The sequence below is a fragment of the Quercus robur genome, chromosome 11, assembly GCF_932294415.1.
Source record: "Quercus robur chromosome 11, dhQueRobu3.1, whole genome shotgun sequence".
NCBI classification, from domain to species: Eukaryota; Viridiplantae; Streptophyta; class Magnoliopsida; order Fagales; family Fagaceae; genus Quercus; species Quercus robur.
Window position 1 is genome coordinate 29,311,587 of NC_065544.1, and position 15,268 is coordinate 29,326,854.

The 15,268-nt window shown below is 41.7% G+C and overlaps 1 protein-coding gene across 1 annotated transcript; it reads right to left on the reverse strand.

Annotated features, from left to right (window-relative positions):
- Window positions 1–10,744: 10,744 nt before the first annotated feature.
- Window positions 10,745–11,535, reverse strand: LOC126706384 (uncharacterized). Its single transcript, XM_050405802.1, has 2 exons — window positions 11,362–11,535; window positions 10,745–11,278 (listed from the first exon to the last, which is right to left on the reverse strand). The coding sequence occupies exons 1-2, from the start codon at window positions 11,527–11,529 to the stop codon at window positions 10,745–10,747; spliced, it is 702 nt and encodes a 233-aa protein (XP_050261759.1). The 5' UTR covers window positions 11,530–11,535.
- Between the last annotated feature and the right edge of the window lie 3,733 nt (window positions 11,536–15,268).

Consider the following 15,268-nt stretch of genomic DNA (forward strand, 5'->3'; position numbering starts at 1 on the left):
TATTCCAATTTATGCTCCACCATTTATACCATATATTGTGATATATTGATATGTCCTTTTTTCCCACTTTGTTAGGCAATTAATTATTTCTTTTTAAAAAATGGATTTTATTTTTTACTTTTTATTTTAGATATGACATACTGTAATTGGTGAAATAGAAATTAATTGAAGCTCTATGAATAAAATCAAATGTTTTTATTCATAAATAAACTAATTTAGGAGAAAAAGATTAAAATAAATGATAAAGTCATCCACCTTTCATTGGGTGGCAATTCATTTACATCTTTATGTGATTTTGAACGTACTTGCTTTCAACTTGAAGTGCTGTGGTTTATGGTTGTTTTTAAAAGTTTTGGATTCCAAGCGCACCATTAAGTAGCTATGTAAAGGTGAATTGCTTCCATTTTATCTAGGACTTTTAAATCTCGTAATTTGATACTTGGAAATTAAGTTCTGTTCTAGTAAATGAAATACAAGACACCTATTTTTTATTAGACAATTATAATATGCTGTTAATCATGGAGTTTGAACCCTTTCTCACCTAGATCTCCAATTCACTTGTTTTCATGGTGGTGGATGAATGGAACCATCCGTAACATGACTTTTGCACTGGTGCTCGCTGCAAGGCAAACAAGTATATTGATTTTGACCACAATCTTTTAGATTTGGGGAAAAAAAAAAAAAAAAAAAAACATAAATATGAAAATAGCATGAACGGTTCTCGTTAAACATTTACCAATTAGTTGATACTGTCATGCACCTGAAGTGATCGGTAAATAGAAGAAAGTGATACATTGTGTAATGCTGTGATAGCATGTGACTTGCATAGGTCACGCCCGTGGTTATTGCAAAATAGAAAAATGGAATGATATGAGAAAAAGAATAAGCACTACGACTTGACTCTTATTTAGTTGTCAATCCACTTCCAGAAAGAAAGTACAGAAGAGACTAGAACAACCAAAGTTTTCATAAATTTGTAGGAGAATTTTATAAAACCACGATGCTACCAAAAGAAGGGAAAAAAGAAACGATTTTGTATACCTTGAATGTCTTAAAAATACAAAAAGTGTCAACTAATTGAGTTAAAATATTTTTGACATAATAGATGAAATCTTAAAACAATTTTAGCCTCATGCGAAGGATATTTTTTTCGTTTCAGCTTTATAAAAAATGTCACAATATTTTCATAATACTCATAATAGTTGTGGATCCGTATATATTAATAATTATTTTATTTTGACCTATGATACATCTCAACTATTGTAAAAATATTGTGATTTTTTTTTTTTTTGGGTTATCCATTGAACGACTTATATATAATAAGTGGGGTGAGCCCATTACTATCTAATTTGGGCAGAAGAAAATAAGTAAATTTGTATTGGGTCAACTTTACTAAGTCTACCGTTGTGATTAGAATCCCTTACATTTATAAAGAAATTTTATATTAAAAATTTTGAAATCTCAACTACGAAATTTTTAAATAATTATGTAGTTCATATACATGACATAAATTACATCATCAATTACTTACGTAGATTTCATATCTTCATCAAAATATTAAAAAAAAAAAAAAAAAAAAAGTAGATTTCATATTATGCAGTACTAATTTATATTAGATTAGGATTAAGTTACACCAAATAATCCTAGGCGTACACAATGTTCTTTCATTTTTTTTTTTTTTTTTTTTTTTTTTAAAATTATTGAAGTGATAGATTGTGAGTGGTGAAGAAAAAATAGTGGATCCACACATATTAGTGTTGTAAACCACTCACTTTTAACCTTCAATAATTGTGTCATAACATTATTTAGTTATATTTAGTATAATTTCAAGCAATATTACACTACCTATGAATTTTAAACAATTTTATTGAATTATTTAGAAATTATTTTATTAAATCATTATTTTAAAAATCCTACTATTTGAATACATCTTCTCTATGTTATTAATGTGCATGTCATAGTTTGTGCCAATCGAATATTATATATTATTTAATCCATAAACTCATATTTAATAAATTAAATAATGTTATTGATATCAGATAATCTTAAAATTTTGCAAGCATTGAGGTTATAGAGAGAAAATGTAAACCAATAGTAAATTTATCAGAATTTGCATAAAAACAAATTAAAAAAAAAAAAAAAAAAAATTCCCTAGACTTTTGACAGTAGTGAAAAGAGATGCTAGAAAAGTAGTCAGCCGCTCCTTCTCTCAGTCGATGGCTGATTCCGTTGATCTCGTGAGTTCAGCGGAATATCGTAACTTTCTGAGAAACTTTCGAAAGGCTAACATGGTGCCTAAAGTCACGGTGATACATATCCGTGAAACATTATACCATATACAATCTTTCCTTTTTTTTTTAATAAGGAGTATGATAGGGGAATTTATTTATGTATTCACGAGACTTCGTACTGTTATACCTTATCCAATCTTTGACCTTTTTTTTTCTCTCTCAAGTTTTGATTTATGTCAAAGACGCAAATTGCTGAAACAAAGAAAAAAAAAGAGTTTAAACGTGGCTTAGCAAAATGTTCTAGGAATTAAAGGCGGTGATTGGGCTCTCTTCAAATGCATGCACTTTAGATTGATGATTTTTTACTTTATTTTATTTTATTCTTTTTTATTCTTTTGAGAAGCAGATTGATGGAAAGAAAGTAACCTAACCAATCTCAGCAAAAAATGAAAAAGAAAAACGAAAGTAACCTAACCAATGCAAAGAGATTCTCATGCAAGTCTAGAATGAATTTTCTTCTCCAAAATATATATATATATATATATCTTATTAGTTTTTTTTTTTTTTAATAATTCATTTGATAAGAACAAATGATATTCCATTTGAGATTTCTTTTTGACAATTTAACAGTTAGGGGATGAAGAATTTAATGTTTTCATTAGAAACATCAAGAGGTGTGGCTAGCATGATATCTACAAGGGTCTTTGTAATTATTATGCATTCTTTGTATGCAGTAAACATAACCGGCTCAACAAATACTTTTGCAAACAAAAAATTTCAACGATCAAAGCTTTAAGTTTTTAAATATAAATACTAGTAGTATGCTTGTGAAACACATGAATTAATTAAAAACTCTATATAAAAGAAATATACATTTTAAAAATATTATTAAGAATTTAGTAGATTTTCATTTAGATTAAACTATTGAAATACAAATATATTTTCACCTACATGGCATAAGGAAAACATTTAATGTGTAAAATTCATTATATTGAAATACAAAATTATTATGATATATGATCAAAGATTCAAAATAACTAAAATATATTTTAAATTTTATTTTAAAAAATTTCAAAATTTTTTAAATATAATTTTGTTGAAGTAGAATTTTAAATTTCTTAAAACTTAGCTAATAGACTTTTATTTGTAAATCATCTTAATTAATGAGAATGTAACGTTTGTCACAAGGAGAAGATAGCCACTTGATGTGCCCATGAGTTATAAGTCCAAATTTTTATATAATACTATATGCTATGATATGATATAGAGTAAATATTTAAATAAATACCTGAATAATAATCCCTAAAAACTATGGAATCTAGCCAAAAAAGTATGGAATTATCTTATAGAGATAATTCATTTAAAATAAAACTATTATGAGAAATATTTAAAATTTTGAAATGGAAATAGTTCGTTTTTTTTTACTATGTGAAGATGATAAAATATTGGGCCTGATGGGCTTACCTTAATGGGCCTGACGGATTGGGTCTCTTGGGCCTGTGTGAAGATGGTCCCAGCTTTGAAGGCCCATCACTGACTGACACAGTAAGGGCCCATGATCTGAAACGTCCATAACCCAGAAAAACCCTAAGATCCGGAAATGGGAATCCTTGCTCACCACGCTTAGAAGAATTGGGAGTAGAGTCCCACATTGAAAAGATGTGGAAACCAAAAAGGAAAAGTCAACCCTTTATCACTATAAAAGGCCTAATACCCACAGAAATCGAGGTACGCTTTAATGAACCCTCTCTAACGCACTAAGTAAAACAGAGGAATTCTAACTTGACCGTCGGAGAGCCTTTGGCCGGCACCACACCGGTGCTCTCTGAAGGATTCTTTCGATTGTTTCGTCGTGCAGGTTCGATTCGAGTCGCGAGTACGGTGTGACCCATTGGTGACGATTTTCGACGTCATCAGTTGGCGCCGTCTGTGGGAATCGGGTACGGTAACATTATCGCTTCCTAGACAAAAGAGTTACATGGTACTCACACGCTCGATGGCAACCACAAATGACGTCCAAGAAGAAGCCCCCACGACTGCCCTTGAGAGACAGGTCAAGACGCTCGCCGCAGCCGTGGAGCGCCTCACCAAACAAAACCACGACCTGGTAGAGCAGCTGAATCAAAAGAGTGCGGCGGTGAATAGCCAAGGAGAAGATCAAGAAGGGAACAGTGAGGAAAGGAGAAATAATGACGGACCACAGGAGAGTAACGCCCCGAGCAAACAAGTGCGACGAGACGCTAGCATCCCTTCAGTGACGGATACAGCTCCACAACCCATCATCGCGAAGATGCAGGCGATGAAGGAACAGATGGAAGTACTGATGAACGCTCTCAAGGGGCGAGTGTCCAGTGATCTTGACGACCTTGTCAACCGGACTGACTCGCCATTCACGGCGTCCGTCAATTCCTTCCCCCTGCCGAGTAAGTTCCGCATGCCGAGTATGGACAGTTATGACGGAATCAAGGACCCTCTCGATCACCTAGAGACCTTCAAGACCCTGATGCACCTTCAGGGAGTGGCAGACGCAATTATGTGTAGGGCATTCCCTACAACCCTGAAGGGCGCAGCAAGGATTTGGTTCAGCCGGCTAACACCAAACTCCATCGGCACCTTCAAGGAGCTGAGCGCTCAGTTCACTACGCACTTCATCGGAGGACATCGGTATAAGAAATCCACGGCTTGTTTAATGAATATCAAGCAGAGAGAGGAGGAGACGTTACAGGCCTACATATCACGCTTCAATAAAGAAGCGCTCTCAATCGACGAAGCCGACGACAAGATATTGGTGGCAGCGTTCACGAACGGGCTGAAGGGGGGTAAGTTTTTGTTCTCCCTATACAAAAACGACCCAAAGACGATGTCAGAGGTGCTTTACAGGGCCACCAAGTATATGAACGCTGAAGACGCACTATTAGCCCGAGAAGACAGACCCAAGAAAAGAGACAGACAAGAGGACCCCCGATAGGACCAGGGGCGGAAGAAAGGACGGATGGGAGATCGGAGGGAGGAGAGACGTCCAAAACCAATGGGCGGAAGGTTCACAAGTTTCACTCCGTTGACCGCTCCGATAGACCAAGTCCTAATGCAGATTAAGGACGAAGGATCCCTGACGTTTCCGGGAAAGCTGAAGAGTGATCCCAACAAAAGGTCCAGAGACAAATATTGCCGCTTCCACCGTGACCATGGGCACGACACTGCCGATTGCTACGACTTGAAGTAACAAATCGAAACCCTTATCCGACAAGGGAAGCTGAAGAAGTTCGTCAGCAAGGAGAGAACGGATCAACCCCCACAAGAACAACACCCCCGTCGAGAAAACGAGCGACCAAGGCCCCCATTAGGGGACATAAGGATGATAATTGGAGGAATAGGTGCGGCCGGATCGTCAAAAAAGGCTCGCAAAACATACCTTCGGATGGTACAGAATGTCCAGTTGGCGGGTACAGTACCAAAGATAGCAAGAAGGGAAGGCCCCATTATCGGGTTCTCGGAAGAGGATGCACGGCGCCTACACCATCCACACGACGATGCCCTCGTCGTCACCTTGCGGGCAGGCGACTACAATATCCACCGAGTGTTGGTCGACAACGGTAGTTCGGCCGACATCTTGTATTATCCGGCGTTCCAACAAATGAGGATTGACAGGGAGCAGCTAATACCGACAAACGCCCCGCTCGTTGGTTTCGGAGGGAGTAGAATATTCCCTTTGGGCGCAGTCACGTTATCGGTGACAGTAGGAGATTACCCCCAACAAATCACCAAGGACGTAACATTCTTGGTGGTCGATTGCTCGTCAGCCTACAATGCTATTATTGGACGACCCACGCTCAACTCGTGGAAGGCGGCAACATCAACTTACCACCTGATGATCAAGTTCCCAACGGAGTATGGGGTAGGAGAGCTACGCGGAAGTCAAATTGCCGCACGAGAATGCTACGTAGCTATGATGGAGGTGGAAGACCAGATCCAGGCCTTGAACATAGAAGAACACCGAACGACGGCGGAACCCACAGAGAAGCTAGAGGAGATAACTCTCGACAGTTCCAATCCAGATCGAACCACCAAGATCGGAACGCTTGCAAAACCCGCAATCTGTCAAGAGCTCGTAGCTTTCTTGAGGAGCAATAAGGATGTGTTCGCCTGGAGCCATGACGATATGCCAGGAATCGATCCCTCGGTCATGGTACATAGGTTGAATGTGTTGCCCTCGTTCCCACCCGTTCGACAAAAGAAGAGAGTATTCGCCCCGGAACGAGACCAAGCAATAGCGGAAGAGGTCCGCAAACTCCAAGAGGCAAGTTTCATCAGGGAAGTCTACTACCCCGATTGGCTGGCGAATGTAGTAATGGTGAAGAAAACGACCGGCAAATGGCGGATGTGTGTGGACTTCACCGATCTTAACAAAGCATGCCCCAAAGATAGTTATCCCCTTCCAAGGGTCGACATCCTAGTAGACTCGACGGCTCAACACCAATTGCTAAGCTTCATGGATGTTTTCTCAGGTTATAACCAGATCCGCATGCACGAGGACGATCAGGAGAAGACTTCGTTTGTAACCAGTCAAGGACTCTTCTGTTACAAAGTAATGCCATTCGGCCTGAAGAATGCAGGGGCAACATACCAGAGACTAATGAACAAGATGTTCGCACAGCAAATCGGGAGGAATGTCCAAGTCTATGTCGACGACATGCTGGTGAAGAGCCGGAAGGAGGAAGACCACTTGGAAGATCTCAAGGAAACATTCGGCACGCTTCGGTCCTACAACATGAAACTCAATCCGGGAAAGTGCGCATTCGATGTAACGGCAGGCAAATTCCTAGGATTCATGGTATCTCAAAGGGGGATTGAAGCTAACCCGGACAAAATCCGAGCCATAATGGAGATGGCCCCCCCGAGAAACGTGAAGGAAGTACAGAGCCTTAACGGCAAGGTAGTGGCATTGAATAGATTCGTGTCGAGAGCGACGGACAAGTGTTTACCCTTCTTTCGAACATTGAAAAAGTCATTCGAGTGGACGGACGAGTGTCAGCGAGCCTTCGAGGAGTTAAAAACCTATCTATCTTCACCACCTCTACTGAGCCCCTCGCAACCAGGTGAAGAACTCTTCCTCTATTTGGCTGTCTCCCCGGTGGCCGTCAGCGCTGCCTTAATCAGAGAGGAGGACAGGGCACAGAAACCCGTGTACTACGCCAGCCGGGCGCTCCGCGGTGCCGAGGAAAGATACCAACCTATGGAGAAACTCGCTTTTGCGTTGGTCACGGCGGCTCGCAAGCTCAAGCCCTACTTTCAAGCCCATACCGTGAACGTAATGACCGACAAGCCCTTGCGAAGGGCACTGAGTAATCCTGAAGCCGCGGGTCGACTGACGCTGTGGGCAATAGAATTGAGTGAGTTTGACATCAAGTACCGACCACGTGTGGCCATTAAAGGACAAGCTATAGCCGACTTCATAGCAGAGTTTACGCGGGACGCGGACAAGGGGGCAGAAGAACCCCCCCAGTGGAACATCTACACCGACGGATCATCCAATAAGCGAGTTGGAGGAGCCGGCATAATATTGCTGTCACCTGAAGGAGACAAGATTGAATGTATGGTCCGTCTCGACTTCCCCATTACCAACAACGAAGCAGAATACGAAGCGGTGGCAGCAGGACTCGACCTAGCCAAAGTCGCCGGAGCTGAAAGTGTGGTCGTACATTGCGACTCTCAAGTCGTGACCAATCAAGTAAACGGAGATTATGAATGCAAAGGGGAAAGGTTGAAGAGATATCTTGATCAAGTAAGGGCGAGAGTCGACGGGCTAAAAGCAATGTTCGTTCAGATCCCCAGGGGAGAAAATGAGCTCGCCGATCGGCTAGCCAAAGCCGCTTCAGCAGAACACATGACGGCACCGGGTAATGTACTTTCTTTTGTTCAAATCTTTCCGCTAATAGACCCCGACAACATGCAGGAGATACGCTCCGAAAGAAACTGGACTACGCAGATAACTTCATACCTAAAGGACGGGATATTGCCAGAAGCGAAGGAGGCGGCGAGAAAGCTAAAAGTCCAAGCGGCAAGGTTCGTCTTGATAAAAGACATTCTTTACAAGAGAGATTTCTCCCGTCCTTATCTAAGATGTCTCGGGGTTGAAGAGGCAGACTACGTAATGAGGGAAGTACACGAGGGAATATGCGGGAACCATTCCGTATCGCGCTCGTTAGTGCACAAACTGGTACGAGCTGGGTATTACTGGCCAACCATGCAGAAGGATGCCGAGTCTTACGTTAAAAGCTGCGACAAATGCCAAAGGTTCAGCAATTTCATCGGACAACCAGCTGAGGAGCTAACCCCTATAACGGCTCCATGGCCGTTCGCTCAGTGGGGACTAGATATCATGGGACCTTTCCCAACAGCGGTAAGGCAGCTGAAGTTCTTGGTAGTGGGCATCCACTACTTCACAAAGTGGGTAGAGGCGGAAGCCTTGGCCACCATTACAGAAAAGAACATTAGAAGCTTTGTCTGGCGGAGCATCGTATGTAGGTTTGGTATTCCTAGAGTTCTTGTCTCAGATAACGGGAGGCAGTTCGACAACGGCCACTTCCGGGATTTTTGCACACAGCTAGGAATAAAAAACCACTACTCATCACCCGCCCATCCTCAGGCTAACGGTCAGGTTGAGGTCACAAACCGATCCCTGCTAAAGATTATCAAGACTCGGCTCGAGGGGGCAAAGGGCATATGGCCAGAAGAGTTGCCGAGCATACTGTGGGCATATAGGACAACGGCGAGAACTCCGACAGGAGAGACACCATTTCGACTGACATACGGGAGCGAGGCAGTCATCCCAGCAGAAGTTGGGCTCACAAGCTACAGGGTTCACAACCACGACGAGGGCAGGAATGACGAATCCATGAGGCTACAGATGGACCTTATAGATGAGGTCAGGTCAGCAGCAGAACAAAGGATCGTTAGATACCAGGATCGCATGTCCAGGCATTTCAACTCCCGGGTCCGACAAAGAAACTTCCAGGTAGGAGACCTCGTACTCAGGAGGGTCATGGGTGCAACTAGAGACCCGACACAGGGAAAACTCGGCCCCAACTGGGAAGGACCTTATAGAGTTACGTCGTGGAAAAGGAAAGGAACATACCACCTGGAGACAACAGACGGAGAAAAGCTACCGCATCCGTGGAATGCCGAGCATTTGAGGAAATACTACCAGTAATAGTGACACGACAACCAGTTTTTTTTTTCTTTTAAGACTTTTTGGCATTATTAGCTGTTCTTCTGTTCTTTTAACTGTTTAACTATTTTTGCTACAATCTTGTCGTGCCTTTTTAAGCCCGGGGGGGCAGGCACTTTTCCCTTACTCATTTCTATTAACTTTGATCTTCTACTTGGATGCCATTACAATTGCCCACAAAATAACATAGGTCCATAAGACGGACGGATCCTTCTAAAGGATGATCACTTGAGTCCACAAGATGGACGGATAAGCCTACGAGGATTATCACTTTCAACAAGATGGACTGATACAAATACAAGTCCAAAAAGCGGACGGATCACTAAGGTGATGAAATCTAAGTCCACAAAGTGGACGGATCACTAAGGTGATGAAATCTAAGTCCACAAAGTGGACGGATCACTAAGGTGATGAAATATAAGTCCACAAAGTGGACGGATCACTAAGGTGATGAAACCTAAGTCCACAAAACGGACGGATCACTAAGGTGATGAAATATAAGTCCACAAAGCGGACGGATCACTAAGGTGATGAAGTCTAAGTCCACAAAGTGGACGGATAACTAAGGTGATGAAATAAGTCCACAAAGTGGACGGATCACTAAGGTGATGAAATCTAAGTCCACAAAGTGGATGGATCACTAAGGTTATGAAACATGAGTCCACAAAGTGGACGGAACACTAAGGTGATAAAAAAAAAACTGTCCATAAAGTGGACGGATCACTAAGATGTTGAAATACATGAAATAAAGTGGACGGATCAAAGATTGGAAATTACAAAATGGACGGACATGAAATAAAGTCCATGAGATGGACGGATTGTCCTACAGGGATAATAACGTCTTACAGGGACGAATGCTCAAGTCCCAAGGTGGACGGAAATAATAGAAGAGCGTGTACGCAAAGTGGACGGACAACTAACTACGTTAAAATTTTTTACTAGTCCATTAAATAGGCATTACATTTAAAAAGTGATGTACAACGTCACAAAGTGGACGGTTCCTCATAACGAACCTCTAAAAATAGACGGAGTACGAAAAATCCTCACGGATGTAAATGCTCAATCAACACAAGATAACAAATATTCTCACAAAAATCCTTCCTCCAGAAGGAGGACGGAGCTTTAAACAGAGTACCAAACAATTATAAAAAGCATATGTGAACATTAAGCCAAAAGCCCCAAAGGCAAATGTTTAATACAATTAAAAAGGACGGATTGTCTTGAAATGTGAAAAAAAAAAAAAAAGAGAATGGATGGATTGTCCTCTAAATGAATTACATAGACGTTAGTCTTCCTTCTGTTCAGCAACTTGGACTTCCTTCGACGGGACGGACTCTCCGTCTCCTTGAGCAGCACCGTCGCCAAAGAGGTCCTCCGTATTTTCGGAGGCGACGGGGAGGGCAGAAGTCTGGGCTTGGTCCTCAAGTTTGACCATTGACAGATCCAGCTCTGGATAGGCCTTCTTGACTTGACGGAGAGAATCATCGAAGCCTTGAAGGAAGGAATCCGACAGCTCGCCCAAACAGGACTCCGAGCATCGGTACTCCTCGACGGCTACCTCTTTCGCATGACGGATCTCTTCCTTGAGTTCTTTGATCTCCGCCTCTTTTTTCTCTATGGCCGTCAGCGCAGAGGCCGTCTTCTCCTCCAGCTCCTTCCTCGCCTTCTCAGAAAGCTCCAGCTTCTTCTCCATCTTGGACCTCCATTTATGGAGTTGTCCGAGCTCTTCCTCCGTCTGCTCCGCCTTCGCGCGCACCCGGTCCAAGGTACTCTCACGGTGGAGACACCGGTCCAGTAGTCCCTTCATCATGACCAAGGACTGCGAATAGAAAAGAGACCGTCACATAATGTAAATAACAACAAGAAAGAAAAATAAAAACTTATTTGACGGACATAACCAACCTGAGCGACGGCAAAGAGGCCCGTCTCCCCCATGGCCTCCGTCGAATGGTTTCCCAGATCTTCATAGTCTTCTGCCGTGATGATGGACGACAGCTTCTCCAATGCATACTTGGAGTCATCACGGAGAAGGGAAGGAGGTCTCTCTTGCTTACCGTCTGGGGCCGTCATCAATCCTTTACCCTTCCCCTACTTCGCTGGGGTGACGGTCTTGTTACCCTCAGCCATTAAACCAACCACAGGTTCAAGAGAGACCTTTGGTTGCTTAAATGGACGGTCAGATTTTGATGTCGGTTTCCTCTTAGGGGCTGAGGTCGACACCTTAGGTACCACCTCGCCGGATTCCCTCTTCTTGACGGCTTGGGATTTGATCAAAGCTCTCCTTTTTGCGTCCTCCATCTCTGCAAATAGTGACGGATGAAATTAAAACTAAGTAAGGGCAGTTAAATGGCAAAGTAAAGTTGACGGGCTTACGTCTATGAACTCGTTCGTCGTATCTAATTACCTCTTGGGTGGGCTCAGGATCGTCGCAGTACCAATGTATGGTCCTCGGGTTCACCAACTTAGCCCAAGTCCTTTCCTCCGGCGTAGTTTTCCTGCAAATCTTTTCAAGGAAACTAAACTCCTCAAGGCTGACTTGTGGGCGCCGTCTACCTGCAGAGAAAGATGATCAAGATATACACATAAAACTGGACGGATATGAAAAGCAGTACAGAATTAAGACGGACGCATACGTGTCTGGTTTATCACTGCCCAAGTTGTGTCGACGGGCATGTACTCCGTCTCCCCTGGATGGTTCATCCATCTGTCACCCTCCAGGAAGAAGTACCGACTCTTCCAGTCTCTATTTGAGTCTGGGGTCTCAAAGATCACCTTCAACAAAGGGCTCCGACTCGCAAAACTATACATTCCCCTTGATCCAGAAATCTCGTCTGGACGGTAACAGTGAAGAAATTCACGGACCGTCAATTTCCTTTCCCCGTTTGACATTGCACCGTAAAGAATCTCCATGGCTATGAAGACCCTCCAGGCGTTAGGGGATATCTGGGTGACGGACAGCCCCAGATACTGTAAGAGTTCCCTATGAAGTGTAGAAAGCGGGAATCGAAGTCCAGCCTTCAACGCCTGCTCGTACACTCCGACACCGCCTACCCCTTCATAGTAACACTTCTTCGACACGTAAGGTAGACGGATGGAAACATAGTCAGGGATTTGGAAATTGGTTCTGAAGGTGCTGAAGTGTTTCTCTCTGATGACGGATGTAAACCTATGCACCGTCCACTCTGGCAACATGATGAACTGCCTTAGTCCATCAGCACCTACAACGGACTCCAGTGCTTGATCCCCGTCGTCATCGGAACCCTCTATTTCAACTATCTCCACATCCTCATTTGTTGAGGATGAAGAGGAGGCAGACGGACTCCTATCTTCGCCGGGGCTCTCTTGGTCTTTATGACCGGACGGGTATACATCCTCGTATTCCGTCCCATCACGAACCACCGACTGGTTACTTGACGCACTAGACATTTCCTACAATTGACAATGAAACCTAAGACCGACGGGTTTGAAAGTGTTGACGGGTATGGAAAGCCTAACAACAATGCATGGACGGAAATGTAACTTGACTATAGTAAATTAGAAGCACTTACCAAACTTAGCAGAGGATAGGTGACGGTTGGTGTAATCAGTAGATATTCGTCCTCGACGGATTACTCTGACAAGGTTGACGGCTTCGCTCTGACAAATGTTTTCTGAGTGAAAAGTGAAAAATGAAAGAGTGAGGCGCCTTATATATATAGGAGGTGCACGGAAGATGAAGCGACGCTTCGATCCTATACAACGACCATTCAGAGAGTGACACGTGGCATGCTTAATAAATGCTGACAACCTGTCAGTACGTACCAACAGATTTGTACCCGTCATGTAACCGTCAACTTGATGAATCTTCCTATGACGGGTTGATCCATCTGGAACCGTCGTCCTATCTTGCATGAATTCGTCATAAAATGACCGTCATACTCATACGTAAGGACCGTCACCCCATTGATCCTTTGACCTAAAAGGTGACGGACCATTGGGGTGAAGGGGGCAACTGAAGATGATAAAATATTGGGCCTGATGGGCTTACCTTAATGGGCCTGACGGATTGGGTCTCTTGGGCCTGTGTGAAGATGGTCCCAGCTTTGAAGGCCCATCACTGACTGACACAGTAAGGGCCAATGATCCGAAACGTCCATAGCCCAGAAAAACCCTAAGATCCGGAAATGGGAATCCTTGCTCACCACGCTTAGAAGAATTGGGAGTAGAGTCCCACATTGAAAAGATGTGGAAACCAAAAAGGAAAAGTCAACCCTTTATCACTATAAAAGGCCTAATACCCACAGAAATCGAGGTACGCTTTAATGAACCCTCTCTAACGCACTAAGTAAAACAGAGGAATTCTAACTTGACCGTCGGAGAGCCTTTGGCCGGCACCACACCGGTGCTCTCTGAAGGATTCTTTCGATTGTTTCGTCGTGCAGGTTCGATTCGAGTCGCGAGTACGGTGTGACCCATTGGTGACGATTTTCGACGTCATCACTATGAAATGGAAATAATTTAAACTATATATTTTGAAAGTTTACACGGTTCTTCACAATAACTTTATATAAATTATCAGATCAAAAAAAAAAAAAAAAACTTTATATAAATTTGTTTTCTATGTTCAAAATTTTATTTTTGGGAATATAAAGAAAAAACAATTTTCTTGTATTTTTGAAGTAAAAAACATGCTTAGTTGATTGAAATTAAAAAAAGATAGTTTTTTTGAAAAAAAAAAACTACTAAAATATATTGTTACTATAATTTGAACTCTAATACTAATTCATTAAATAAGATAGATTTATTAAATTAAATGCGTGTTTTCATTAACATTTGTAAATTAAAAACTGAAAACAGTATTTTATATATTTTCAATTTCCTTCATAAATTGAATTTTGAGATCAGTTTTTGTTTTCTGTTCATTTTAAATTGTTAAACAAGTTTTTTAGTCTCAAAAATAGAAAATATTTTTTGAAAATAGAAAATAAGGGGAAAAAACAGTTACGAAACATACTTTTAGTTTTTTTTTTTAATTATTATTATAAAAGAAAATCCTATTAGTCATGTTTCTAGAAATTTTAAATTATACTTCAATTATAGTTTAGTTTAGATAAAACTCTATTAGCTATGTTTCAAGAAATTGCAAATTCTTTCAACCAAAATTTTATTTCAAAAAGTTTCAAGAATTTTAAAATAAAATAAATTTAAAATTGAAAACCATTTATATTTTGTTTAAACATTGACATTGTAAAAATTTAAACCGTCTATTTAACAATAATAAATCATGTCAAACTTAGTACCATGCTTTAACAATGTAGTAAATTATTTTTTTTAGAGATAATTACTATAGGGACACGATTATTTAACGGCCCAAGAATGTCGTTGGGCTCGCACATGAAAGATCCCTCACAATATGAGTTGTAGAGAATGGGCTTAAAAGGCTTGCCCTTGACCACGGGGCAACGGTCCGGTCCTGATTTTAGGGGGACTCATGTAAAAAAAAGGGTTCAGCCTGAACATCCAAGCCCTACAGCGTCGTAGCCTGAGGGATTGAACTCCTTGGACTTAGTCCGAGGAGCATTAAGTTCTTCCCCTTCTTCTCCTTTTTCCTCCTCCTTTTCTCTTGGCTTTCGTTTCCTTTTATACTCGTATTCCTCCCTCTCTTTAGGGTCCACGTGTGAGCTTTACCTTTGGGGCAGAAGACTTGTCCTATCCGCCCATACCTCAAGTGGTTGGGAGTAGACGTAAAGGTTGAATAGCTTGGTCAAGAATAGGGGCTTGTCAGACACAGAGTTCTCTACTACAGTATGAGCAGTCTTTTCACTTATCC

Coding starts and splice junctions, on each gene's coding strand:
- LOC126706384 (XM_050405802.1), bottom strand. CDS start 11,529: ATGACGGCCCCAGACGGTAAGCAAGAGAGACCTCCTTCCCTTCTCCGT. Junction 11,279..11,361: donor GCCTCTTTGCCGTCGCTCAG/GTTGGTTATGTC, acceptor TTCTATTCGCAG/TCCTTGGTCATGATGAAGGG.